General features: G+C 56.8%; 1 protein-coding gene across 3 annotated transcripts; it reads left to right on the forward strand.

Annotated features, from left to right (window-relative positions):
• Window positions 1–25,758, forward strand: CYP26B1 (cytochrome P450 family 26 subfamily B member 1). 3 transcript variants are annotated; one of them, XM_074332156.2, is made up of 8 exons: window positions 1–325; window positions 5,386–5,464; window positions 5,777–6,899; window positions 10,389–10,613; window positions 19,351–19,626; window positions 19,864–20,019; window positions 21,639–21,923; window positions 22,287–25,758. In XM_074332156.2, exons 3-8 carry the CDS (start codon window positions 6,696–6,698, stop codon window positions 22,677–22,679), a joined length of 1,539 nt encoding a protein of 512 aa, XP_074188257.1. In that variant the 5' UTR covers window positions 1–325; window positions 5,386–5,464; window positions 5,777–6,695; the 3' UTR covers window positions 22,680–25,758. The 3 variants fall into 3 exon arrangements, with proteins under 3 accessions (XP_074188257.1, XP_088652222.1, XP_088652221.1); XM_088796096.1 differs by lacking the exons at window positions 1–325; window positions 5,386–5,464 and having other exon boundaries at window positions 5,534–6,140; window positions 6,276–6,899; XM_088796095.1 differs by lacking the exons at window positions 1–325; window positions 5,386–5,464 and having other exon boundaries at window positions 5,534–6,899.
• Window positions 25,759–27,822: the final 2,064 nt, after the last annotated feature.

The raw sequence follows: 27,822 nt of genomic DNA on the forward strand, positions 1-27,822 counted from the left end.
GTTGAATCCCAGATTCTGGTGCTTGGGGGCCTGTCCCTGGGGTCCCCGGGCAGATGCCCTCCCAGCTCCTAGCGACTCCCCTAGTTGCAGGCCTGTTACAACCGCCCAGTGGGCGGTGCCAGGGCAGGTTTCAGGCTATAAAGGGCTCTTGGCTCCCTGGGTCTGAGGGAACGCCATCGCTGCAGCAGTGTCCCTGCCAGCCACAGTCAGCTTGGGGCACTGCTGGTGTCCCATCGCCACCGAGCAGACTACTTTTTTCCAAGCAGTGCCGATTTGGACACAGCTGTCAGCTGCGTTCCTCGTACCTACCCTGTTCGCTCCATTGGCAAGTCCCTTTTTGGGTTGCTTTCATCTGGGTTGGGTGTGGGGTGGGAGGAAAAGGACTAGATATGGGGGCTTGGACGAGGAGGATGGGGCTATTTCCATTACTTTCAAGAAATTCTTTCTTGGGTAAGTCGCTGAAGCTGATATTTCTGATATGAGGTATGGGGTAAGGCTTGTTCCATGTTCAGGCAAAGGAGAAAGCAGCGAAGTTCTCTTCCGAGGGCCACCCCCCTCCCAGGGCTGCAGAAAGGTGGGTGAGGGGCTCTCTCCTAGCCGCTGGTCTCTGAGTGACTGGAAGTGACAAGTCAGGCTGTGCCTGCATCTGGCGCTGCCAGGTAGAGACACTTGGACAAGGATTGTTATCTGTAAAACAAAAGTTAAAAAAAAAAATCTAAAGAGCCAGTGACAAGAGGATATCTGGGGGTTGGGTGGGAGCAAGTCACATTCAGAGACAAAGAAGAAGGAAAGCTTTATGAGATAAATAACTAGAATCTGGAATTCAGCTTTGCTTCTGCAGCATCACAAATAGCAGGATGGTGGCTCCAAAGAGGTTGGTGGGCCGGGTGGGATTCTGGCAGGCCGACGTTTTGAAGGGTCAGTAAATGTTCTAACCAACAGTCTCAGAGCCCTTGACGCTGCAAGGAGGGGGAGAGCTGAAGGAGAGTTTAGCCCCTGGGGGCTCTAGGAAGGCAGCATCTGTGGCACTGTGGTGATTTCCAAACCAAGCTGGGTTAAATCCCCACCCCCAACTAGACTGGACAGCAGGGGTTTCTTCCTCTCTCACAATCGCTGGGACACAGTCAGGGAGTGTCCTCTAAGCTGTCCTTGAGGATTGGGTGCCAGAGCGGTACTGCCAGCCAGAACGGTGCTCGCTCTGGAGGGAGGGCAAAAGTGTGAGAAGGTAGGCAAACAGGCCTCGGGATGGCTATCTGGGGCCACAGGCTGGGATCCAGGGCCCAAGGGCTGCTGCTAGTCTGCTGGAATGGCAGTTCTGCAGCAGAGGTACCGGGACACGTCTGAGCAGGAGATGGTGTCCCAGGCTGGGCCCCCTCCTCCATAGCTCCTCAGAAGGAAACAGATGGTCACTTCCCCATTGGACTTGGAATTTTTCAGGCAAGAGGTCCTGCCACTGTACTGAGAGTCCTTAGAATGAAATGAGGGCCATCCTGAGGTCCTGGGGAGGATGAGGAGCTGAAAGCTGATTTCCACGGGGTCCTTGGTGCCAGCAAGGCAAGACAGGGCTAAGAACAGAGAAGATGCCCTGAGGTGAAATTCTGAATTTTGTCTCTCAGCCTGGACTACCAGGTCCATAGGTCCAGACAGGAGGTTGGGAAGACCCTGCACAAACTCTGTAAAACCCAGAATACCAGCCCTGCTTCTTGCCCACCGCCTCCTGGTCTCTGCTCTCTGGTCACTGGCCAGTAGGATTAAGGGGCCACCCCACTGATATCCTGGGCCTTTTTCCCTTTTGCATTGGGCTCTGGTTGGAGGATGCAGAGGTAGTTTTAGTGAAAAGAAAGTAAATCAGCATCAATTTAAAAAATTCAGGGCCCAAATTATGCAAAATTGAGTGTAAAATTGACAATTCCCTCTGTTGTCAACTTGAACGGTCAAAAGCATGGACATTGAACAAAGAGGCAGCTGCCATGTCAGACAGGGTCTCATGTCTCACACGGGCTTGCTTTGGGGGAGCTGGACTAGGACAATACCGTGGAGGTGGGGAGCGGGGACTCTGGGTCTCAGTTTTCTCATCAGTACAAAAAGTAGTATGCAAATATGGTATCTAAAAATAGTGTTACCTCACACTATTGTGTAGTTGGGGCTGTTGTGGAGATGAAATAAAATAGTCGCTGTAGAAGAGATTTGTTGGCTCCATAGGACTGCATACATGCAAGGAATTTGGAATGTGCAATGTCTTCATGCCTTTGGGCAGAGAAAGTCCAGGATACTCCTGGAGAGCTTTGTGCCTCAGTGAGGAGCAGGATTTTAAGCAGATTTGGCCCTGTGGATGGGTGTTTTCTGAGCCCAGGAAGAGGGTGCAGAGGTTGTGCCTTACTCATTGTCTGCATATTCCTAGAGTGCCTGAGGCCTGTCCTCCATATCCTCCCAGCCCCATCCGCCAAGCTTTGCAAAGTTCATCCATGCAGAGCTCCCTTTGAACCAGCATGCCCACGGCTAATCCCCAGTCGGTTCTGTCTGATTTCTGGTGACTGAAGGGCTACAGGGACATGGAAGGCAAGCTGTGAGCCAAGGCTTCCGAGTGCTGTAGGCAAGAGTTGAAGCCCTGGAGTGTGTCCTGGGCCACTCTGGAAGAGGGTTGTAGGCGGAGGGTATCCAGGAGCTCCTGGGATATTAGTTACAGCCAGCCTGAGGTGAAGAGGGATGCTCATGAGGGAATGGGCAGATGATTCTCAGGCCAGAGTGAGAAAAATATTCTGAACTACAGCCCACTCCTGCTCCCAGAGCCACCTTTGCGCCAGTCTGCAAGGGGCAAGCCACACTCCTTTGACCAAAGGTGAGGTTGGTGGATGCTTGATGGGACTGGGGGTCTGTCAGGAGTCAGGGTTAGGATAAAATATGTGACCAGGATTAAGGGTCAGTCTGGGAGTAGGCTCTAGGGTCAGGGTTACGAGTGAGACTGAGGACTAGATCAAGGCTCAGTCTGGGGCCAGGGTCAGAAGTCCATCTTATGCAGATGAAAAGAACGTCCTCTGATAGACTCTGACTGGCAAAGATGGTTGCTGACCCTTCTCTGTACTAGCCCCTCCTAACATGCCTGCTCCTCCTCTCCCCAGCATCTCTGGCAAGTCTGAGAGTTATAATACCATGGCTTTCCCTCTCTTTTTTTCCTAAGCACTCTTTGGGACTTGAGCAGAGAGATGGTTCCAATTAGGAAATCCAGCAACTGTTGCTGTGGGGCCATGCTGTCCATGGACATTCCCCAGGAGCCCACTTGGTGGCTGGGCAATAAGGACTCAGAATGACTTCCTCATGGCCCTTCCCAAACCCCACTCTACACCTGAACAGGAGGAGAGTATGAAAGTGTACAAAAGCCATCCCCCAGAAATAGGGGTGGGGGAGGGGAAGACAATGGGTTTACGGAGGCTTCTGGAACTGTGATCCCACACAGCACATACCTCTTGTGGACTCTGGAAGTTGTGGCTGGGAGGCAGGTGTTACTTGAACTTGTTGACAATGATTCTCTAAGTGTATGTGCCTTCCTGTGCATGTGTGTGTGCTCAGTATTTGCCTGTGCACTTATCTGCATCTCTATAAGGTTGTGTGCCCATCCTTTCAGAGATGGATGTCACCATGGGTGGGTTCCCCAAGGTCATCTTGTCCATTTTACCACCTCAGGGCCAGGGCCAGTGTCTAGGGCAGGGGCAGTGGGGGGCGGGGGAAGAAGCTGGATTCTTGGGGCTCTCCAAAACAGTAGGGCCTCAATAATCTCTCCAAGCCCCATTCTTGCCAAGCTTCATCCCTAGATGGGGAGATGAGTGGTGTTGGCCTCACCACTCTTGGGTGTCCAGTCCAGAGTTGATTGTGCAGTGAAACTTCCCATTGTGAGAGTGTGCCCCAGCTCTGTATTTCTGGGTCCACAGTGGCCTGACGGGGCCTTTTTGAGTGTCTGAGCCCCAAGCCTCCTGGGGTGGAAGTCTAAGCCCTTTGGGAGCCTACAACTAGGTCCTCTAGGGGGGATCTCCCACCAGGAAAAGAGATTGAGGGAAGGGGTAGCAGGAATGGCTTCCCCCGGAATCTGTAGTACTATAACTGTCCACCAGGTGGGGTTCCAGGGCAGAGAGTGAGAGTCGAGATGACCCAGTGCTAGAAGCCAGAGACCAGCTTTCAAATCTCCGCTCGCCACATCAGCCTCGGAAGCGCTCACACGGAGGGACAGCACATATGCTCGCACCTTAGAGGCTCACACACGTTCTCTTCTAGTGAACTCTAAAATAGAATTCGTACTGGGGACAGGGGAGGTGTTCAGAGGAAAGTCTAGTTTCGTTTACACACATACCATCCTAAACTGAACGTATTGGAATAGCAAGTCGTCCGCTCTTGGAGTCAACGACAGAGACTTGGGGGCTGGAGAAACAGGACACACCGGAGAGGGCAAGCCAGGCACTAAGCTAGACTACGGCGAGGTTGGCACGCACAGCTCCATGTAGCACAGACACTCCTGAGGAGAGGCCAGATGACAGACGGATGCACAGACACACAGCAGAGAACACGGAAATCCTCAGACACACCACACAGCTCCCCAGACGTCGGGCCAACCCAGGGACACACGCGCGCGCGCACACACAGGTGCGGCCCCGGGCCACACGCACATCTTGCACAGGCACGCGCGCCGGGCCCTCTGCGGCTGACTGCGAGAAGGTGGCCGCGCTCACCCGGCATGTTTATTTACTCATTTGTATCAATGAACGTTTGTACCCGATTCCTCCCGCCTCCAGAGGCTGGGGCCGCTGCATTTGTCCCTGGCGTGGGACACTCAACCGGACCTGCATCGAGGTTCCTCCAACGCTGCGGGGGGGCAGAGGTGGGCTACAAAGTTAGGGGGTCTCGAGGTGTCTGAGAGGAGGGACTGCAGTGTTGGCGGCCTGGGAAGCGGACGGGGAGAGGGCAACATCGGGGTCTTGTAGGGTAAGAGACATATGGGGGTGGAGGGGAGACTTTGGCATTGGAGGTTTGTGGGTATACGGACCCTGGATGGAGAGACTGAGAGTGGTAAATGCGAGGATGGAGGGGTCCCTGGAGATAGGAGCCAGCAGGGTTCTGCGGGATAGAAGTTGGGGACCCTGAGCACAGGTTCAGGGGTTTTAGTGCCCCTTAGTCAAGCCGCGGTCCCGCCAAGCCTTCAGAGGCTGGGGCGACAGCCCACGCGGGACTGCCCGTGGAGGGAGGAGGGGGCCGGGGGACTGGGAGGGAGGAAAAGAGGAAGGGAAGTAGCCTAGCAGCCAAGCGGGCATCGTGCGAGTGCGCACCGTGTGTGTGTGTGTGTGTGTGTGTGTGTGTGTGTGTGTGTGTGTGTGTGTGTGTCATCTCGTCCGTCTGTAGGTGCCTGGCTCAGTGAGACGCCGGAGAGAAGGAAGAGGAGGCAAGAGGTGAACTGAGTTTGATCCTGCGGCGGCTACAAGTGGGTCCCGGGCGGCGGGCGCGGGCGGCGGGCGGCCGGGGCGGGGCGGGCGGCGGCGGGCGCTCACACGCTCAGGCCGCCGGCCTCTCACCACGCCTCCGGCTTTGTGAGCGCGCGGGAGGGGGGGGGGCTGGCGGAGCGCCCACGGCGCAGCCTCCCGCCTCTATATAAACACACGCATCGCCTGGCTTTGGACTCAAATTCACATTGAGAGAAGCTTTTAAAACCACCAGCCCTGAAATCTTGCCTCCTGCCTTTCCTCCTTTCATTCCTTTTGCCTTCCTTTTCTTTTTCCCCCTTTTCTTCCCCCAGCAGCAACTCCTGAGCTGAAAGCCTGCGTCCCGGGACGGACTGCCTTTTCTTAATTGATACAATAGCCCAGCTCCGGTTTTCACCTCCTCCCCCAACCCCACCCCGCCTCACCCCTCCCGCCCGCCGCCGCCCCAGCGCCCGCCCTGGGCTCTGTCGCCGGCTGCTTCCCATCCCGGCCTCGGTCCGCCGGCTCCGCACCCGCGCTCCGGCCACCGCGCCGCCTCGCCCGCCGCGCCCGCCTGGGGGGTGCAGCAGCGGCTCTGGGGCTCGGGCGCGCCACCCGGGGCAGCCCAGGGACGCTGGGCTTGGGCCTCTCCACTCGCCTCGGCTGGGGAGCCTTTCCCCTTGCCCCCAAAGTTACTGGGTTCGTTGGAATTTTTGGATTCAGAATTTTTTCCTTTTTTTTTCTAGCTAGGAATTTGAGGGGGGAACTATTGACCAATAGATCGCACTTTCTCTGTGCTACCTCTCTGTCTCCCTTTTTTTTTTTTTCGAGCAGGGGAAGGGGCTTACGAGAGAGGCTCCCGCTGGACAAAGTTTTCCAAAGTTTTCCGAGTGTGATGGTTGCGGGGAGAGCTAATCCACCAGCTTGACTCACGGCTTCATCTCACCACCCCTCGAGCAGCCCCTAAGTCCGCTATAAGGGAACAAACAAACAAACAAACAAACAAAGTTACACTCCGAGTCGCCTCGTGTCTCCTTCTCTCTTCTTCTAGGCAATTTTTTTTTCTCCCTTTCTCCGCTCCCCTCGCAGCCTCCACTCCCCTTCCCTTGGCCCCTTCCTCCTTCTCTGTTTCGGCTGGAGGTGCCAGGACCCCCGGCCACAGCCTCCCCTCCCCCGCCGCTCCCGTCCCTTCTCGTCCGGCCCTCCCCTCCCCCGCCGCTGCCCGCACAGCCAATCCCCCCAGCGGCCTCCAACATGCTCTTTGAGGGCTTGGAGCTGGTGTCGGCTCTGGCCACCCTCGCCGCGTGCCTGGTGTCGGTGACGCTGCTGCTGGCTGTGTCGCAGCAGCTGTGGCAGCTACGCTGGGCTGCCACCCGCGACAAGAGCTGCAAGCTGCCCATCCCCAAGGGCTCCATGGGCTTCCCGCTCATCGGAGAGACCGGCCACTGGCTGCTACAGGTAAGGGCGCACTCGCTCCGCTGCTCTCCAGGGTCCGCTAGCGGCGAGCGCAGGGCCGGTGGAGCCGCGGGCCGGCCAGGGGGCGCCGGGAACCTGAAGGCACTGGTCCCCGCCCCGCCCCTTCCCTCCTCTTTGCCTGCGCCTCCTGGGCTTCCCCTGCCCGCCTGCGGCGTAGTTCTGAGCCCACTGGCGCCGGGTGCGCAGGTTCGGAGGGCTGATAAGAGAGACCCCCGGTCCTGAGAGGGATCCCAAGACAGACTTTCTGCAGTCTCAGGCGACTCAGCAGGGGTGCGTGGGGCGTCCGCTTTAGCCTCCCCTTCGCCCTCCAGGCCCCAGTAGCCGTCGGCTTCCTGAGCTTTGTTGGTGTCATTGAGACCCGAAAACTGAGTAGGGGAGAGGAGGAGGGGACCAGTGGCAGCCAAAACTGCCAATTTGAGACCGGGGCTGTGTTCCTGCCGCATCGCCGGCTGCGCCAGGTACAACTGCCCTGTGCCACGGTCAGAGAAATTGTGTGTGTTTTGTGGTGTGGAGGAAGGAGGTAACCCAAGGAAAATGAGAAGCCTGAGACCTGAGGGTTGTCTGCTTTCGGGGAAAAGGGTCTATTTACTTATTGGGTGGGGACAGTGTAGCAAGGGAAAGAAACTTGGGAGAGGTGTGTGTGAGATCCATAGAGTATGTGTGTGTTTGTTGGACACGCACAACCCCACACAGCTGGTGATAATCGGGGTGGGCACCTCCGCAACAGGACCCAGGTATGTAATGGGGAGGTTAACCTAGAATTAAACTCGTCAAGTGTTAGACATTCGCTTTCGCAATTTGATACACACCAGGTATTTTTCTTGGGGGGGGGTCGCCTCTGGGTTAACCGCGGGAGGTGTGTTGTGTGTGCGTGTGCACGAGTGTCTGTCAGGTGGAAACTGATGAGAATTGGAAGGATGGATGTACTGAAACGGACAACCCCGGCACAAGAGAGGTGAGGAGGGAAGTGAACGCTGAGACCTGTGGGTTTAGAAGTGCGAAAGCTTGGCTTGAAATTAACAGACGCGTGCAATCCGCTCGCACACACAGGGACCCCGCCCCGCGTCAAGTGACAGCAGTGAGGGCGGGGAGGGGGACGCAAGGTTCCTCTGTACTGTGGTCATCCCAAGTCCGGGAATCAGCCCATCTCTTTTTGGGGTTGTTCGTGCAACAGGGTGGGGTTCCCTTTAACCAGTAGTACTAGCCCCCCAATGAAGAATTCCCCAGAGCCTATCCTGTGCCACCACACTTAAAGGGTTAACTGCAGCGGTGGTCTAGGCTTTTGGCCGAGAATTTAGGAAATAACTCACATGGGCATCGGCTTCTGCCTCGTTAGAGCCAATCTGCGGAATCCGCGGTCTGTCACCGCCCCCCCCCTTTCCTGACCTTTCTCTGCTCCCCCTAATGTCCCCCTGACCTTTTCTCCGAATCCCACAAGGGTCCCTGGGGCTCAGCGTCCAACCAGAGCAGAAGATGGGGAGGAGGAAGCAGGCCTACGCCTCCCCATCAATCTGCCCCTGGGGCCCTAGACTCCGCAGTGGGAGGGAAATGGGGGGATGCTTGTAGAGGAGCGCAGAAAGGGTTAATGGGAGCCTTCTGAATCCCAGCTTTATTTTTTCGGAGTCATTTATCAGATTTTACGGGGGGACCTCCAAGGGCTCTCCATTTCCACCGTGCGCCATCTAAACAGAGCCCAGGGCTAAAAATACAACATTTTTGTATAAATTGGACTCACGGCCCAAGCGGCCGCCCCTATGAAAGTCCTCTTTGTGAAGACCGTGGAAACGGCGGACAAATAACTCTTTATTAATGCCACAAAAAACGCACTTTAATTATAGTTAGGCAGATCAGAGGCGGGGGGGGGGGGGAGCGGGAGAGAGGCGGCGGCGACCTCGGAAAATTCACAGCTCAACTTTTGTGTCGAAAGAAAAGAAAAACAGAGGAAAAGAGGGAGAGGAGAGACGGAGAGTCAGACGGAGCGAGGGAGACGGGTATAGCAGACGGAGGGAGGGAACCCCGCTCCTCACCCCCTCTTTGTCGCACCTCCACCCTCTCCTAGGTTTCTCTTAAAGGGGTAGACGCCGTCTAGAACGGCGGCAGGGTGGGGGTTGTTCTCTCGGACCCGCCAACCTGGGAATGGGGCGGCGGCGTCCCCGCAGCCCAGCCCCCCTCCTGGAGGCGCGGGCGCTCCCGGCTCGCTCCCTGTCGCGCTCCTGACCGGAGGCGCATGTGGAAAAGTGATTAGTACTCGGGGTTCTGCATAGTCACTTTCGGCAGTGCTAGGGTGTGTACACATCTAGCTGGAGAATACTTTTCCGTGGAAGAAAGGAAAGTGAGAAAGGGGAAGCAACCCCGGAACAGAGAAGCCAAGCACTCCCTTCGGGGGTGCAAAACCCCTGGGGTCTGGAGCCCGAATCCGTACTTTTGTTCGCTGGCAAGCAGGACAACCGGACAGGTGGCGCCCCTCCCCTTCTCACCTGGTGCTGTCCCGGAAGGAGAGGGTTAATGTGGGGTCGGGTGGCAAGCGCCTACGTCAAAGGTGAGCGGGATGCCCCTGCCCCCACCTGTCGGCGGTCCCCTCGGTTTCCGGTACACGCGGGACCAGCCCAGCCAGCTCCTCAGAGCGCCGGGCCAGAGCTGGGGCCTAGCCTTTCTCGGCTAGCGCCGGTGCTGCCACCGCCGGGGATCCAGTTACCTGTGACGGCCATGCCGTCCATCCCTGCCCCGCCCTGTGGGAAGCGCCTTCCTCCGCGCTCCCGTTCCAAACTCCAGGGCGGCGACGAAAGTCTTTTTCAGTTATTTCCAGGGCAAAATGCATTAGGAAAATCGCGGCTCTCGGCTCGTGACCCGACCCTGCAGAGCCCTCAGAGAGCCGCCCGTCCCTTCGCGGCCCACACCCGAGAACGTAGGAAACCCCCACCTCCATCTGTAGTGACTGACTCCGGGCACCGACCGCTCACCGCTATAAATAATCTTTGGCCTGCGGCCACCCCGCGGGGTCTCGCCAGCCCATGGCCGAGAGCCTGGAAATATTTATTTCGAGAGGCTCCGGAGTGCGAGGCGGAGCGGGGGGGGGGGGGGGGGGGGGGGGGGGGGGGTTAGGGGTGGGAGTGTGTGTGTGTATGTGTGTTTGGGGGGGCGTGGGGGGCAGAGGCTCTAGCTTCGGATCCCGCAGTCCCGGATACCTTTTCCTTCCCGCAAGTCGATACTAAAAACTAGCCTCCCGCGGGGTGCCCCTGGGCCTCCCGCCTCTTTGTATTATTTATTATCCTCTAGGCCCTACTTCCCAGTTCTTGTGCATGCTATGAAAAATAAAACGTATGTGCATGTTTGTGGGGGCGGGGGCTGCAGGGGACGGGTGCCCCGGGTGGTGTCTCTGACCCTCCCCCACTGGGCCTTGAGGCTGGGCCTCCGGGACCTCCCATCTGGTGATGTGCACTCTGAGAGAGGTCTCTTGTGTGGCTCCCGCAGGGCTCCGGCTTCCAGTCCTCGCGGAGGGAGAAGTACGGCAACGTGTTCAAGACGCACTTGCTGGGGCGGCCGCTGATCCGCGTGACCGGCGCGGAGAACGTGCGCAAGATCCTCATGGGCGAGCACCACCTGGTGAGCACCGAGTGGCCGCGCAGCACACGCATGCTTCTGGGCCCGAACACGGTGGCTAACTCCATCGGCGACATCCACCGCAACAAGCGCAAGGTAAGAGCTCTGGGCCAAGCCCCGCCAACCGTGCTTTGACCCTCTTTTTCCGTGCACCCACCTTGGGTTATGGAGTTCTGGAAGCACTGGGGACGTCTCCACCCGAATCTGAACCCCCATTTGCAAACCATGCTGTAGGTTCCCTGCGTAGACGGCTGCGATCCCAGGTCAAGGGCTTGCACAGGCCTCCTCCAAGTCAGCCCTTTGAGCTGGCCCACTGCGCCGGGCAGGATACCAGGCCCAATGGGTGGCTGTTTGGGGAGTGGTTTGGACAGAGCTTGAATGTGCGGAGGAGTCATATTGTCTGTTCTCACCGTGCTCCCCCAAACTGGAAATCGAAGAGGGCAGGTCGTTTGCTGGAGCTCCATGTTTCCTCTTGGAATTCCAACGTATCAATCTAAAATCAAGCCTAGCTTTCCTGCCACAGGTTGCTTTAAGTGTGGGGGGTGGGGCTACAGGCACCTTGTGGGCAGTGGTTGCAGGGCCACGTGTGGGACGGGCCAGGTGAAATTTGGACCACTACGTGTATCAGACTAGACGGTGGGGGGAGGGTGAGAGGTATGAGAGCAGCCGAGGCGCGGCGGGGAATCAAAGCGCACCTACCCCCTCCCATAAGAGGAAGAGAAAGTGGGTGTTTATCCTGTGGATTTCCCGAGCGCCTTGAAGAGGAGCGGAGGAGGCAAGCCAGCGCTCAAGGAGCGAGCCTCCCCACCCCCTCCCAGTGCTGAGCTGCTGCAGCCGCCGCGACTGCCGCGGCTGAGAGCGCGGGCGGCACGTGCTGTTTGAACTGCAGTAACCCGAAAGCTGAGCCGCCAGCAGGCGGGGCGCCGGCCTGCGGGCTTAAAGCGGCCAGAAGGGGGTGGGGGAGACTGCACGACCTCTCCTCCTTCCATTTTTTTCCATTGGGTCAGAGGACTCACCCAGGTTTGAAACCTAAAGGAAAGGGAGAGGCAGTTTCTAATCTCTGGGAGGAGTGGAAGAACCCAGGAGAGGGGAGGGGGCAACTGTGGGTAGCCCCCTCCGCCGGAAGTCTGCATGTGAGGTGGTCTCGGGGAATGTAGGAATTCATCTTAACAGTGTTTGATGGCTTCGGAACTGCCGGCGAAGAGTAGTTCTCTGTAGCAGACAAAAGGAGGAAAAAATCACATGGAGGGGACTGGTGTGCGGTACCCGCAACGCCCCTCCCCCCATAAAACTTGTATTTCAGGGACTGGAAAGGGGCTTCTACTGTCGTCTCCTCCATGTGCCTCACTAAAGCAGGAAGCAGCTAACACTGCCCAGGGTCAAATGGGGGGAGGAGGGAGGGGTTCTGGGGAGTGGCTGGGAAGGAGCTGTAGGCTCAGGAATGGGGACTTTTAAAATGTGTTGGACACTTTTTTTTTTCTTAATCTTTGAAACTCTACCAAAAGCTCATTCCAAAGGTTGAGGAAAGGGCCTGAGACTCACAAACCTAGCTCCAAAAAACGTGACTGCCTTTTCATTTTATCGTTATAGAGGCTTTGACAAGAAAGCAGTTATTGTCCCTTCTCACAGAAGGGGACACTGAGACTCAGATTGAGAAAGGCAAAGCAAAGGCAGGTGGGGCCAGCAACACCGTGTCCATGGGAGGAGGTGTTACTGGACTGGCCGCCAAGCAACCCTACTTAGTCCTGCCCACCAGGGGCTGCCAGAAACTGGGGGATGGAGTGCTGGGGGGAAGGAGAAGGCTTGGTCAGAACCTGAGTGTGAGAGCCTGGGGTGCAGAGGGCTTCTGGGCAAGGCTATTGCCTACTGGTTCCACCCACCCCTGCCTGACTAGACTATGGGCCTCCATGTGGGGAGGGCCTACCTGGAAAACCCCAAAGCCTATGTTGTCCATTTGGAGAGAAGGGAAGAGGGGAGGAGGAAGGAGATGGCATAGATGACCAATATCAGAGGAATACACAGGGAGGGCAGGGGTAGGGCAGGAGTGGGGGCAGAAACTAAGGACCCCAGTGAGGCATAGATGGGGCACACTGGCCCTCTAGCTCCTTGGGTATGGGGAGCAGCCAGAATGCAGTTCATTCTGACACAGGCTTGGGAACTAATACAGGGGCCCTCCCTTTGTGTGTACTAGTTGTACTTGCTGTGTGACATGTATACACATTCTTACGGTAAGTGGGTGCACAGAAAGGTCCTTCCCTCAAATCTCTCTAATTGGTGTTCTATGAACTTAAGTTTACTGAACTAAATAGAAGGCTTTGGGTTAGGTATAAACATAAAAGCAGGAAACTTGGTCCTTTCCCTCAAGCAGTGGAGTCTAGCCAGGGGCACGAGAGAATACTCAGAGGCACGTGTTGGTCCTGGAGAGAATGGCCATCCTGCTGGACCCAATGCCCAGTGAACCCAATCTGGCCAGGGTGGGGGCTGCTGGGTGCCACTCACACTACCTTATCCAGCCCATGCTGCAGTCAGGGAGCTGGCTGGAGAGCAGGCCGCTGGGCCAGGCCTAAGCCTGGTTAGGATGTACTCGCAGGAAGTGGGGCCCAGGTGCGCAGGAGCCCGGCTGGCAGGGAAGGAGGAGCGTCACTGTTTCCATTGGGGCTGGTAGCCCACCCCTGTTCTGGGAGGTCTGACCAGATGTGCTGAGAAGGGACTCCGCACAGCCATCGCTGCACTCCAGGTGTTGGCCCTGGGTAATCCTGGTCGTCTAGTTTCAAGAGGGGTGGGGTTGCCAGGGAGAAAGTCCAGAAAGTTTTGCCCAGTCTAACAGTCCTCTTCTGAAGCCAGGCCTGTGTCCCTATAGCCACCACCAGACTCTGTCCCTCCTCCTTTGTTACCCCTCCCTCACCCTGGGGCCTGGGTGTCTCTAACTGATGGGAGAGGGCCCCTTTCCTTTTTGTTTTTCTGTGCAGAGAGGCTGGAGTATTGTTCTGGAAGGGAGGATGGAGTCTGGTAGGGGTGATTGGGGGGTTGTCAGACACCAACTCACATGAGGAGTCAGGGACAGTTCTGAAACCCTCCAGTACCCAGCCCTGCACACCAGGATCAGGCATTTCCTCTTCCTTTAGAGACAGGGCTGGGCCTCTGCACCAAAGAGCCAGAAACTTTAGGGCACCTGAGACAGTGGCCTTCCCAGAACTTGGAGAGCATCCTAGGGGCACAGCTTGGCCTTGGAGCCCTGGATTGCGAAGACCCAGGAGTGGTCTTCTTGCCTCTCCTACCCAGACCCCCGCCCCCCCCCCCCCACTCCACATATACACACACAAAGCTTTCTCTGCAAGAGGCTGAGGTGGGGCAAGACTCTCCAGCCTTTGGAGGCAGGGATTAGGAAGCCCACCCACTGCTCCTCGCTAACCCAGCCTTTGGGCCCTATCTTGGTTAGGGGTGGAGCTCAGGCTCAGGGTTGCTGCATCCTGGAATTTGTGTTGGGATGGTGAGGCCAGCAGGTGCCTGTAGGCAGGCAGAGCTAGGAGGACCCATGGTTGCAGGCTCCTGGGGGAAGCCAGCCTGGTCTAGCTCTGGGTGGCCTTTGGACCAGCGCACTGCCTCTGACTTCAGAATCCTGTCCACCAAGCTCAGGGCAGAAGTTCCCACCTGCATTGAATGGGAAGGCCGGTGGCACGGGCCAGGCAGCCCTACTACTGGAAGGACCCCCTATCATAGGCCTTTGTTGTGCCAGCTGAAGTCCTTCAGCTGTTACTGTAGCACCAGCTGGTGGGCACAGGAGCTGTTGAGGGGGCGGGTGGCAGGAGCAGATCTCTCTGAAGGTCAGTGGGGGAGGGAGCCCACAGACAGCCACCAGGGCGTCTGGGAGCGGGTGCCTCCCTCTGCATGCCCTTGTACCAGGCAGTGGGAGGGTAGGTCCAGTGGGAGTGGGGGTCACCCCCTCTCTTTTCCCTCCTTTCTGTGTCCTTCTCCCAGGGCGGGGAGGGGTCCAAGACTCTGATGCTGATGTGTTTGCTCAAGCTTCCAGCCTTGGGAGACAATTGCGGTCTTGGTTAGGAGTGCGTGAGGGGGTCTGACCGGGGTGTGCTCTGGCCCTGACTCTCCTATGCCACCACTGTATCCATTCTAGGTTCGCAGGCAGAAGGGCCGGGGCTGAGAAATGCTGAGAGCAAACCAGTAGCCAAAACAGCTGGCCTTGCCCTTAGAATAAACTTGGGCCAGATAGGAGCTTCCCTGTCGGGGCTCTTAGATAAACTCAGAGGCCCCAGGATGGTAGAGGGCAGATTGATGGGACTAGGAGTGATGGGAGCCAGGGGGTTCAGGGATGTTGGTGGTGTGGCCAGTTGTGCCCCAGACTGTGACCTTGGGAGGCCCTTTCCCCTTGGACTTCAGTTTTTTGAGGGGGTTTTACTATGGCTGGAAGAAGAATGAGTGGGCAAACCTTTTCACATTCTGTGGCTCAGCAGGTATCTTCCAAATGCTTCCCTCCCACCCTTACCGAATGCCTTCGTTGTGTGTGGAACAATTAGGGGAGCTGATTAGAGCTGGAGGCAAATGGGGGACAGATACTCTGTTTCTACAGATGCTGGGAGCCCAGAGGGGCATGCACAGGCTTGTGTGGGGGGAGGGAGAAGGGGGGGTGTCTGGGCCAGCCCTTCCAAGCCAGAGGGGCTGGGTAGGGACTGGCTCAGGAAGCAGCCAGGGTGAAGTCGAGGCCCAATGGAAATGCCAGGCATCTGGGAAGATGACGTCCTCTCTGGTCCTCCCTCTTGAGTATAAAGTACACACCTTGGCGTCACCCCTGTGCTGTGCGGACAGCTGCCGCAGCAGCTGCCTGCCTGCCCTCTGTTATTCTTTCCACTCGGCAGGCCACGGCTCTGGTGGCTTGGCGGGGTGACCTACCCAGACTCCCACCCTCCCGGGCAGCCGCTTCCATTCCAACCCGTCTGAGTCACTGGCCCAGAGAGTGGGTTCCCTCTTGGGCTCTTCCCACTCCCAAGGCTGCCTGTCCATTGGTCTGACCATCCATAGCTGCCAACAGAGAAGGGGGAGATTATCTGGCTGGGCAGGTCAGCACTCAGGGCCAGGGCCCTTGGGGTTCAGTAAGTGACTCCCCTTCCAGGGAGTCTGGAGAGAGGAGGAGGAAGGATTTGTAGAAACAATTATAAGGAATTTGAGCCTTGACAAGCTCCTTGGTGGTCCCGCCACCCCACCTCATTGTGGAATCGCCTCTCATTCATGGGAGAGGGAGAACCAAGCCAGTGGTGTCATTGGGGAAGCCAACATGGGTGGGGGGAGGGCTTCCAAGTACACGCTGCAAGGCAGGAGCGCACCCTGCCCGGGTCTATGCCTGGGAGTTCCCACGTCTCCCTGACCCTCTGCCCTCGCTCTCCCCAGCACTAACCCTGGTGGAAAGTCCATACCTGCTGCTCCCTCTGCAGGGTTTTTGCCTGGGCCAGGGCTGGTTTCCGATGACCTTTGTCCGACATTCTTGGCTCACTTTTGGGAATTCCGAGGGAAGCCCCAGAGGGAGACAAAGCAGCCCTGGCTCCTGTTACTACTGTGGTCAGGGCAGGCAGCTCCGGGGGCCGGGAACCCTTCCCCTCTTCACACTGAGTGGCTCTACCGGGCAACTTCCCATCTGCCCGAGTCCTGACCCCACCCGCCCGTCAGCCGCTTCTGCCCTGGCCAGCACCTCCGCCTCCTCTTGGCCTTTGTGGTGGGCGGTGGTTTCTGGGCTGCCCTGACTTTGGGAAGTGCCCACGTTGTGAACCCTGGGCACAGACCCAGGGATGAGGCCCTGGAGTTTTCCCGGCGCCTGGGAGGCCCAGTGCCTGTGGAATGGCTGGGCTAGAGGCAGGGGTGCAGACTTGGTGACCTCGGACTGAAGCCCCTTGGTCCCAGTGTGCCTGCAATCTGCCTTTGCTTGGCTACTCATTTGGGTAGTTTCTCCACCTCAGGGAGGCTCTGAGGAGAATCATGGGACAGCCAGGTAAGAAGGGACTCCAGAACATCCACTTAGACTTCTTGATGGGTCAAGATAAGAGCCTTGCTCCTGGCCGCAATTGTCTTTTCAGAAGCCCCAGCCTGGGGATCCTGCAGGTACAGTGTAGGTGGGCTTTCTGGCCTCATTCCAGCTCCTGACCTTGCTCAGGACCCCTTCCCACCTAGAGGTGAGGTCAGGACTGCCTGCCCTTGGAGTCCCTCTGCTCAGTCCCAGGTCCCCTCTGGTCCCTCCTGTCCTCCTTGGCCCGAAAGCTTGAGAAGGAACTATTCAGGTGGCCATCACTAGAGGGCGCAGGGAATGTAACCTTTGGGGCAGGGCAGAGTCTGTCTGTGGGTTCCATCTGGCCACCTGGGGAGGCACTGGGGGCCCTTTGGGAACCCTGGGATGGCCCCTCCTAGGCCACTTTAGCCCATGGAGGATGCGAGTGGGGGCCTGGCAGGCACTTACGAGGTGAATCATGCAGTGCCAGTTTCTGGGCTGCTTTGAGGTGTTAGCCTCTACTTAGGGACACGTGGATGCTGGCATTTATATGCGCCGTACATTGGAAGGAAAACGAGGTCACCCTGGCTCAATCTCATTATTTTACAGATGAGGAAGGAAGCTGAGGCTAGGGAGAAACTTGGCCGTGATCACACAGTAAGCTGGTGGATGATCTGGGTTAAAACTCGGGGTTCTGAGCAGCCAGCCTGCCTGTAGCCACCACCCCACTGCATCTGACAGCCTCGCTGGCTTTGGCCTTGGCTGGTTTTGGTCAGTGTGGCCTCTGCCATATTGCCCCCTCTACCCCACCTTTGAACCCAGGTCTTCCTTGTGTTGGGGGCCCTGGCCAGACCCTGCCCCTGTCCCCTCCATGACAGTACTTCTCAGTCTTCCCTGGGCTGGCTGGCTGTGGGCCAGGTATGGCCTCCCTGTCCCTGCTTGTCCCCACCTCCAGCCTTCCCACTGAAGCCTGGTAGCCACAGTTACCTTTCTGCTTCCTTGATAAGCCTGCTCAGCTCCCACATGCCACTTTCTGCTCACCCTGTGGGCTCTTTGCTGTTCTGTAAGGGCCCTTAGTTAGCTGGTGTTGAGCTCTGGGGACAAGGCCTCCACTCTCTCACCCCATAAGACTCTTTGACCAAGAGCTGAACCTGGAATCCTAAGGACACCAGGGCAGGGGGGGCTGAGGCAGACAGCACTGCCTTTATCCATAAGCCTGTGAATGGGGGTGAAAGCTGAAGTCCCCCCTGCAAATTCCCAGGACCCTGAACTGAGCAAGGTGTGAGTGACCCATACAGGCCTGGGCTGCCCTTGGCCATCTCCCATCCTTCTTCCACCTTTCAGCTATCCCTTAGTAGCAGGAGCAGCCTCAAACAGTGCTGGCTTCTCTGCCCCTCACTGGCGGCCTCCTTCCCTCCCCCCTCCCTCTGCCCAAGGGGAATTTCGGAATGAAAGTGCTATTGTGAATGCCTGGCTGGGCCACTGAAGGGCCAGCACTGTTATTTCTGCAAACCAGCCCTCCCATTAGCCATGCAGGGCTGAGGCCAGGAAAATGTTACCTTTTCCTCCTCGAGCTGACTGCAGGGGAAATTCTCACATTTACAGTTTGTGCGGTGGTTGTGTTTGGGGGGCAGAAGGGGAGGGTGGGCGCGTGTGTGTGGTTTGCTTGGAGCAGGGTAAGGGGGCTGGAGGAACATGTGTCTCCTTCCCCTGCACTGCCCCTCCCCCGCCCCATGACCTTCCCCTTGGTGCTGGTGGGGGGGGGGGGCACTGCCTTCTGCGTTGGACTCTGGACTCAGGGGGGGTGCGGGCCGGGAATGGAGGTTGTTGGTTACAAGTGAGACCCACAGGCCATCAGTAAATAAACTAACATTCTCCCGTCTCCCATACACTAGGACAGCAGCATGCAGACGTGTGCAGGGGCATCTGAGTGAGGAGGGGAAGGAGAGGGTTGCTGAGGAATCAGAAGGCCTGAGAGCAGGGGAGGCAACAACACACACTCTCTGGTTACTTAAAATGGACCAGGAAGATGCTAGAAAATAAAAGGGCTTCTGTTTGACTTTGCGATCTTTTAGGGTAGAAAGCCTTGCCCCCGTCTTCCTGCCTCCAGACTTGCCCGCACTGAAGACATTTTGACGGCACAGCTGTTAGCAAACTCCCTAGGATCTCTACCCAGTAGGTGTTTCCCAGAGAGAGCGAGCAGATTTGGGTCTCAGGAAGCTCTTCTTGCAGTCTAGCCTCAGACTCCCTTGTTCTCCTGTCAGTGGAATAGAAGACCCTATTGCTTTCCACCTCTTCTTAAGCAGTCTGCTCACCTGTGTTACAGTCCTCCTGGGTATTTCTGTCCTGTGGCCTGGGAATTTAAGAATGGGCCCCTGCAATGGAAGGCAGCTTCCCCTCCAGTCCTGCCCAGCCCCCTCTGTGTTGCCCCCATGGCTAGTACAGTCACATTGTCCAAAGACCTATTAGCAAGTGGACTGCCCAGTCCCCAGGGCTTTGCCATTGTTTGGAGTATGTGCTTTTCTGAGGGTCCAAACAGGAGATGATGGCTCAAGTCATCCTGTGAGTGACGAGGAAGATCTTGACTTTGAATAAAAATGCATAGGAACTATGTTGTAATCCTGCCCTTCCCCTGCCACTCCCCATCAAGACACAGGCAGTATGAGGGGTTCAGAACGGGTACCAGTAAGGGGACGGTGTGGGAGGCTGAGGAGGGAGCTCGGTCGGGTGAGGACCTTGTTTTCCCCAATCGAAGCCATGAGGCCCGTGCGTCCGCCAGCTTCCAGGAGCTTCACTGGCAGCTGGAGCCTATCTGACTAGCTTGCCTGCCTCTCTGCCCTCTAGGTCTTCTCCAAGATCTTCAGCCACGAGGCCCTGGAGAGCTACCTGCCCAAGATCCAGCTGGTGATCCAGGACACGCTGCGTGCCTGGAGCAGCCGCCCCGAGGCCATCAACGTGTACCAGGAGGCGCAGAAGCTCACCTTCCGCATGGCCATCCGCGTGCTCCTGGGCTTCAGCATTCCTGAGGAGGACCTGGGCCATCTCTTCGAGGTCTATCAGCAGTTTGTGGAGAACGTCTTCTCCCTGCCTGTCGACTTGCCCTTCAGTGGCTACCGGCGGGTGAGCACTCAGGGCCAGGGAGGAGAGGAGATGGGCATCCATGAGCCCACCTTGAGGGCGGGGGTCCCTTACTGCTAAGACACAGAGACAGGGGAGTGTCAGTGGGAGGGCGGGGTGGTCTCTGTGAATCAGGGAAGTTCTCATAGGCGTCCCCTACCCCGCCCCACTTTGGGAGGAGGCCCATGGTGGTCCTGCACTTCCCCTTGGGTGACAGGATGGCCCCCCTTCTCCCCTCAGGGCATTCAGGCACGGCAGACCCTGCAGAAGGGCTTGGAAAAGGCAATCCGGGAGAAGCTGCAGTGCACGCAGGGCAAGGACTACGCAGACGCACTGGACATCCTCATTGAGAGCAGCAAGGAGCACGGGAAGGAGATGACCATGCAGGAGCTGAAGGTGGGGGCCCTCCCCACCAGGGAGCACGAGCGAGCGCCCCAGGCCCCATCCTGGGGCTGCCCCAGAGTGGGACAGCACTGGCCACTTCTACCTTTTCTAGTCCCGTTCCACAGGGACTGTTTCTGAGCAGCTGTGGTGGCCGTCACTGCATGAGTCTGGGGGTTAAACCAGAAGAGGGACCATATCCCTCCCTGCAGTGCACACAATGGGTGGGGCTTCCCCCCCCCCACGACTTGCTGTGTGTCCAGTCCTCGTGCTGAGAGGGTCCCTGTGACACTGAGCCCCACGCTCTCCATTCCGCTCACCGTTCTATCTACCATTTTGGAAAAGACGTGAGAAATTGGCCCTTAGAAACCTCTGAATGGACTCAATGTCAGTGGTGCTTGTTGACCCCTCTCCCCCTCCCCCCACTCTTCGCTATGTTGCATATTCATGGTCTCTGTAGCCCTGGGAGGTCAGCTAGGCAAACTCAGGTCCAGAAGGGGAAGCCACCTGCTCGAGGGCAGCCCATCCATTGGGGAAGAGCTGGGGAGGTTTGGACCTAACTTGGGTCTCTTCCCTTCTCATCAGCCTTTTCGAGTTGGTGGCATTGGACACCCTCCCACCCTGCCTGGCACTGGTGAAGCCCAGTTAGGCTGCCGGCACCAAGACTGTCCACACTGGGCTCTGAGAAGGGCTTCCTTCCCCCCCCCCTTTTGTAGGGTGAATGTTCCACCTGAGAAGGGACCCATTAGTTCATCCTTGTTTAGACTCGGCCTCCCACAGCTTGCCAGGTGCCTGCAGAGACTTACCGCAGACTTCTCTAGCCGTCCTGTCTTTGCTTCCCCCTCTTTAGCTTGAGCTTTCTTCCTGGTGAGTCTGAATGACTTTACTATTTCACAAGAAGTTTTTCTTGTAGGTGGTGCCATGGCAAGTAAGGAACCCAGGTCCTTCACTCCCCTACTCCCCTCTCTGGGCCTGGTGTCCACATTTGTAAAATGCAGGGTTTGGAAGGAGATGACTTGCTGGGGCCTTCCCACGGGGCACACATGGCCCAGGTTCCTTGCTCCCCAGGGAACCCTGGTGGAGTCTTTTAAGTCCTCTGTGGGCCACCTCCCCTCAGCCTTCTCACTGTACTCTTGTCCCAGGCCCTCTGAGTGTGGCCCCGACTGCCTCCCAAACCCCATTGTCCTCCTAGGACTAGAGGAAGGAGTTGGGGCTGCAAGTCGGAAGCTTGGCGTTTCGACCTTGCACCCCCCACCCTACTCACCCACACAGTGCCCAGCTCCTTGGGAGTTTTTCCTTTTTTCTGTGAGCTCACCACACTGATTAGGCTGCTGGGGCTCACGGCCCCAGAATCCAGCAGTGAGTTAGAAGTGGCCCTACCCCACAGGACTTCCCGGCTACCGCCTCTGCCCTGGGTTACAGCAGTCGTATCTCCAGCCGAGTCAGGGGACTGGCCCTCTGACTTGTGTCCATCATGGCCCAGATGCCCAGCGACAGGCAGCTCAGAGGAAGTGGGCAGGACCCAGCTAGATGACTCTGGGGCACAGGGGCCCCTGGCAGAGTGGGGCTGCCCCCAGGCTGGGCCTGCACAGCTGAATCCAGATGGCTAATGGTGCCGGTTCTCTGCGTTGCAGGACGGGACCCTGGAGTTGATCTTTGCAGCCTATGCCACCACGGCCAGTGCCAGCACGTCACTCATCATGCAGCTGCTGAAGCACCCAGCTGTGCTGGAGAAGCTGCGGGAGGAGCTGCGGGCCCAGGGCATCCTGCACAGTGGCGGCTGCCCCTGCGAGGGCACACTGCGCCTTGACACGCTCAGCGGGCTGCACTACCTGGACTGCGTCATCAAGGAGGTCATGCGCCTTTTCACGCCCATTTCTGGCGGCTACCGCACCGTGCTGCAGACCTTCGAGCTTGACGTGAGGCTTGGCCCTCGGGACTGGGCCTCAGGGACCCATGGGAGCATTGCGTTGGGGTTAGGGTGGGGCTGGCTGATGGGAAAGACCAGACTTCCCCTCAGGGTACCTCAGTCTGATGGGAGAGACCCCGTCCCAAAGGCTGGGTCGGATGAAGCCAGCCTGGGTGTCATAAGTGAAGTTGCATGTGGACACTATAGAAAAGAGACTGGACTAGCATGCTGAGGGGTGCTGGCCAGGTGGGTGGGGGGCACAGTGGGGTGTGTCTAGGAACACCTGGGTGGGGGACTGGCAGGCAGGAAGTCCTGGGCCCTCTCAGACCTCCCCTGGCTCTCATCACCCCATCCCGCCCCATCTTGCCTCCAGGGTTTCCAGATCCCCAAAGGATGGAGTGTCATGTACAGCATCCGGGATACCCATGACACGGCACCCGTGTTCAAAGACGTGAACGTGTTTGACCCCGACCGCTTCGGTCAGGCTCGGAGTGAAGATAAGGACGGCCGCTTCCATTACCTCCCTTTCGGTGGTGGGGTCCGGACCTGCCTGGGCAAGCACCTGGCCAAGCTGTTCCTGAAGGTGCTGGCGGTGGAGCTGGCCAGCACGAGCCGCTTTGAGCTGGCTTCCCGGACCTTCCCCCGTATCACCTTGGTCCCTGTTCTGCACCCCGTGGATGGCCTCAGTGTCAAGTTCTTTGGCCTGGACTCCAACCAGAACAAGATCCTTCCAGAGACGGAGGCCATGCTGAGCGCCACAGTCTAACAGGACCTGGCCCACGCCCCCACCTCAGCCCAGCCAGGCCAGGGGGTGGGAGGAGACAGAAGGGTAGAAACCTGTGTGTGGGAGGGGGCTGCAACCTGGGGAAGGGGGAGCGGCCCTCATACCTTGCCCTCCCCTGTCCCCCAACCTCGGCAAACCCTACCCAAAGCCAAAAGGGCCTCATTCTTCTGGGGGATGGGGCTCTCCTCCTGGCCCCTGCTTTCCCCAGTCTCTCTCCAGTTCCCACCAGCTGAGTTCCTGGGACAGGGCATGGCTGGGGGCTCTGCATGCCCACTACAGTGTTACACGTCAGTCAGCTCACACTGCAGCGTTTGCCTGTGATGTTCCCAACTGGTCCCTCCCCTCCCATCTCATTTGGACCCTTTTAGTTTGAGGTCAAGTGGTTGACATGGGGTGGGGGAGGAAAAGAGGTGGCCTCTTCAGCACCCCGCTCCCCCTCCTGCTTCTACTCAGACTGGGGCACGTGCCCCCCTGGGTGTGCACCAAGGAACAGCGTCCTGGTATAGAATATAGTCACTCTTGGCGGGGGCAGGGGCTACAGCCAGCCTGGAGGGATCCCACCCCTTTGCCAGTTTGGACATTTGAAATTACCTATTGCTGCTACTTTTTCTCTCCTCTGACCTTGGGGCAAAGGAGCCCCAGGCTCTGTCCTGCCAGCACCTCCCTGGTGGCCCTGGGCATGCACACAGCACTGACATCCACACCTTCCCACCAGGCAGCCTTGAGCCTACCCTGCTCCCCTGTTCCACACACCCACGGTCCTTGGCTTATATTTATTCACTGATATAACCGAATCTTGGTGTTACTGGGGACTGGAATAGCATCTCCTCTGTCCCCTAGCCACCATCCCAGCTGTCCTGGGGAAGGACTGCTGAGAGTGACCCAGCCCTCCCTGGCTGAGGGTTGAGCAGCTCTCCCAGGCTCTAGATTTTCTGTGGGTTCAACTTCAGAGCTGCACTCCCGGGGTAAAATCCAGCGCCTCTGCCTTTGTGCCCTGGTGGAGATGGGGAGATGACCCAATGCCTCCCTCCCTGCTCTGGCAAAAATGTGAGGATTGGAGGCTGCCACCATCTCCTGCATAGTCACTGTTCTCCCGCTGCCCCCCACTCAGCTAGTGAGTATGGGGAAGGATACGGGTTCTTTCTTCTGACGGGGAGCAAGGGCCTCTATTGTCCCTTCCTTAACCCTCATCTTTGTCCTTGGAAAGATGTCTTTGAAGTCCCTTCCCACCTCTATGCCACTGTCTGCTTAGCCCAGCTCAGGGGTGTCGGACGAGATGAAAGCAAGGGGAGGTGAGTCTGGAAGGCAGTGCTTCTGACTCAGCTGACTCATGCCTCTGCCCTGGTCTTGAGGCAGCTGCGGGGGAGGCTACAGAGCCGAGGAGGAGGGTATGTGTGGTTTGTCAGAAGAGATTTGCTTGAAAACTGGCTGGTCAGGGGAAAGAGGAGTAGTTTCTGCCACCGGCATTTTGAGTGTTGGCAATTTTGAATGCCTCCCGGGGCTGGTTTGGGACCTTTGGTGAGTCTTCAGTGATTTTGTCTGTTTTCGGATTTTTCTTCACTTTCTAATGTTTCTCTGTTGGCTCTTGATGTTATAAGAGCAGTGAATCCTCTTTATAAGGAAATCAGAAACACAGAAGATGTAGGACGTTAATCCCCCTAATTGCCTCTCCAAGCAGTGACCACTGTTACCGCTCAGTGGCCTCCTCTGATGGTGTTGAATGGGCGGATCAGATGACTCCCCCGCCCAACTCCCACCCCCACTCACACCGACCTGGTGGGAGACTTTACAGGAAAGGGTTCAAACGCCCCCAATGCCACCCCCCCCCCCCCACCGGCCAGTCCTATAACCCCCTGTTCTCAAGTGTTTCATTTGGTTTCTACTTTTTCACTGTTAAACTGTATTCCTAACATTATTGGCAAAAATAGACATTTTGAAAAACATAGTAACATCTCTCCGTTTCTCCACATTCTGAAAAACAGGCAAAACTGAGTAAAGACTCGTCAAAGCTTGTAAAATAGCTGCATGGTGCACCAGAATTGGTCACCCACAGAAACTCCCAGTGTCTGGAAGGTTCATGTGCCTTCAAGCTGATCTAGCTTGCCCCAAACCAGCGGGTCTTGACTGAATATCTAGGAATGCATTAAGTGCAGCTTCAGACAGGAAGCCCACCACGCCTGACCCTGGAGAGGGGCGGGAGACTGGAAGGCTCTGGAAAGCTTCAGTGGTTTTCTGTTGGAGTGACCAGCCTGGGAGAGGCAGAGACAAGGCCGAGGGGGATCCCTGTGAGGGAGGAAAGAAGGATCATTTGTCCCGCTGGGTCTCAAAGGCAACAAGTGGAGAACTGAAGAAAGCTCTTGACTGGCTGACAGGAGGGTTCCAATGTCAAAATTTGTCCATCTCTCCTCTGTATGTCCATCCGTGTGTGTGTGTGTGTGTGTGTGTGTGTGTGTGTGTGTGTGTAGGTTTTATAGACATAGCATTAGATGGGTGATGTTTTCTCACTTAACCATTCCTAACTATTGTAACTTGACATTAAAGAGACAAAACCCCACAAAACTTTTCCTGCCACGGGCTTGCAGATTGAAGCACTTTCGATGTTGGGCGTTTGTATTCTGGGCACCATCCTGATCCTGCCCAGATGGCTATAATATTTTATACACAAAACTTTTTTTTTCATAAATGTTATAATTTTGTGTCTGTCTTTATAAACTATTATAAGTACTATTTTTGTTATAATTCAAAATAGATATTTAGTATAAAGTTTTGCTGTTAAATATTTGTTATTTAGTAAAATATGAATTTTTCTCTATTGTAAACATGGTTCAAAATATTAATATGTTTTTATCACAGTTGTTTTAATATTGAAAAAGCACTTGTGTGTTTTGTTGTGATGTGAAACTTGTGCCGTGTGAGTGTTTTTGCTGTCATGTGGTCTTAATCTGTATATAATATTCCATGTTGCATATTAAAAAATGAATGTTGTGCATTTTGTGATTTTGAAAGTACTCATTGTGGCTCTTTTATAGGCTTCCATAATAAACCGTGGGGACTCACCCTTGTTTGGCTCTCTGGTCTCTGCCTTCTCAGCCTCACTGAAAGGGTCCCCCCGCCCCCACATACACCATACACACCCATGTTCCCTTCAGCAACGCCCAGTCCCACCTGCTAGGCAGGAAGTTCTTCCCGGAAACACTTGTCCTATGAGGCCAGCCTGCCATTCCTTGTGCATAAGCACAGAGAAGTCCGTGGCAGTGTCTTTCGAGGAACAGGGGAGGAAAGGGTGTAACTGGACTACCGCGGGAGGATGGGGCAGCTGGGAGCCAGCTCTCCTGGCCCAGTACGGCCGTGACTGGTTGGGCGAGGTGTCTCAGTGCTGGACACAGCAACCCAGTGCTCAGGACCTGTCCTCAGAGCCCATCTCGTGTACACTGATGTCCACGGCTACATGGTGAATTGAGAAGCAGAATTCAATTCTCTTGACTCCCAGCTTCATGCCCCACGAGGCACTTCTCAAAGGCTGTTTCATGGGTGTTGCAGGAGCAAATCGATTCTCTAATCAAATAAGTTTGGGGAAGGGGTTAATCTGAGGTAGGCAAATTCCTTCACTGCAGGACTTCTCAGGACCTTGTGCCTGAGGACGAACACACTGAAGGGCAATACGGTGTAGAGTGGACACAGGTTGCAGGGCTCCCCAAACCCATTTGATGATAGTGTGCTCTTTGCCAATTATCAATTGTGAAAAGCTGCTCTGTACTCTGACTGTCACAGAGGTCAGAGGTGAGGCCAGCAAAAGGCATGACCTCCAGTGCTGAGAGAAGAATGCCTAGCGCTGCTCCCAGGACCGAGGGGCTGTGGGTAGGGAGGGAAGGCAATGAGAAACAGAGCCGTGGTCCCCAGACCTGCACCAGGAACCAGGCAGAGAAAGGCCTCACAGTGCCCAAGCTGCTCGGAGCCTCTGCCATGCCTGGTCCTCTCCCCACAGTCCGGGGAGGGAAAGCCTCCCCTGAGCAGGTCTGAGAAAGGCCTTTTTGTGGCTGCAGCATTTCTTTTCTATTCAGTCAGTCAGACCCAATCTTGGCTCAGAATTCCCGGGTGCAGACACGCCTTGGGCCTCTCCCTACATGGGTCACAGAGCCTGGCCACCCAGAAGAGAAACACCAACATCTTCCAAACAACGCCACCAGGGCAGGACACGCAGCATGCCGTGGCCATCCCCGTCTTTTGCCCCATGCCATCTTTCTGCCTCATCTGCCTCCTCCCCACCATGCCCAGGCCTGCTCCCCGGAGTCTTAACCCTAACCTCAGGCCTCCCCAGGGTGAGGAGGACAGCAAGCATCAGGTCCCCTGTTTTCCATAACATAAAGCAGAGTCTCAGAGTCTCACAGAATCAAAGGGTAGTTAGTCCCTCTACCAGAACCAGACCACCTACCCCACCCAGCACATGCCCACTCTGAGCGGTTCCCTCAGACAGAGGCCTCCAGGGTCGGTAAGAGGCAGCAGTGAACACCCCAAGCTTCCACCAGGAAATGTGCCAGCAGGAGGTAGTAGTTATTCAGAATGTGAATTCCGTCTCTCTTGGTGGAATGTCCTGTGTGGCAGCAGAGGTGAAGGAAGCATGGTCTTTGGGCTGCCCTCAGTCTGACCGCCCTGCCACGGGGTGGGACGGCCCAGCTGGGAGGGTGGCAGGCCTGTCATCACCCAGTCTGTCCGTGCTTCTCTCCTTTGGGCCCGAGAGTCGGTGACGTCTGCCTGCCCGCCTGCCCGCCCCCCACACGGCTCACAGCCCCCGGGATCTCCTGGCCTGGAAGGAGAACACAGGCTGTTGTGGAGAGGCAAACACGGCTGCTGTTTGTCCAGGGATTGGGGCGCCAGTTTGGTGGGAACTTGCAGACCGCACATTCTGCCACCTCCCAGCACTTTTCCAAAACAGCCTGGCCTTGGCTTGGCCTGGCTGCCAGTGGTGGCTGGGGGCTGGGAGCCAGGAACAGGGCAGGGGGAAGCAGGGCCTTGGGGCCAGCAGGATGAGGTGACCAGGTGAGGGCAGAGCAGCACTCGCCAGAGCCAGCCTGCTCAGCTTTGACGTGCTTTGGAGGGGAAAGGGAGAGGGAGAATGACTGTGCGT

Source organism: Rhinolophus sinicus, chromosome 2, assembly GCF_057876585.1.
Source record: "Rhinolophus sinicus isolate RSI-liver-muscle chromosome 2, RSI-T2T, whole genome shotgun sequence".
NCBI lineage: Eukaryota > Metazoa > Chordata > Mammalia > Chiroptera > Rhinolophidae > Rhinolophus > Rhinolophus sinicus.

Bases quoted from the DNA above. Each gene is read 5' to 3' on its own strand.
- CYP26B1 (XM_074332156.2), top strand. From the start codon at position 6,696: ATGCTCTTTGAGGGCTTGGAGCTGGTGTCGGCTCTGGCCACCCTCGCC. The intron at 10,614-19,350 runs GTAAGAGCTCTG...TCTGCCCTCTAG, and splicing joins TCCACCGCAACAAGCGCAAG to GTCTTCTCCAAGATCTTCAG. The intron at 19,627-19,863 runs GTGAGCACTCAG...TTCTCCCCTCAG, and splicing joins CCTTCAGTGGCTACCGGCGG to GGCATTCAGGCACGGCAGAC.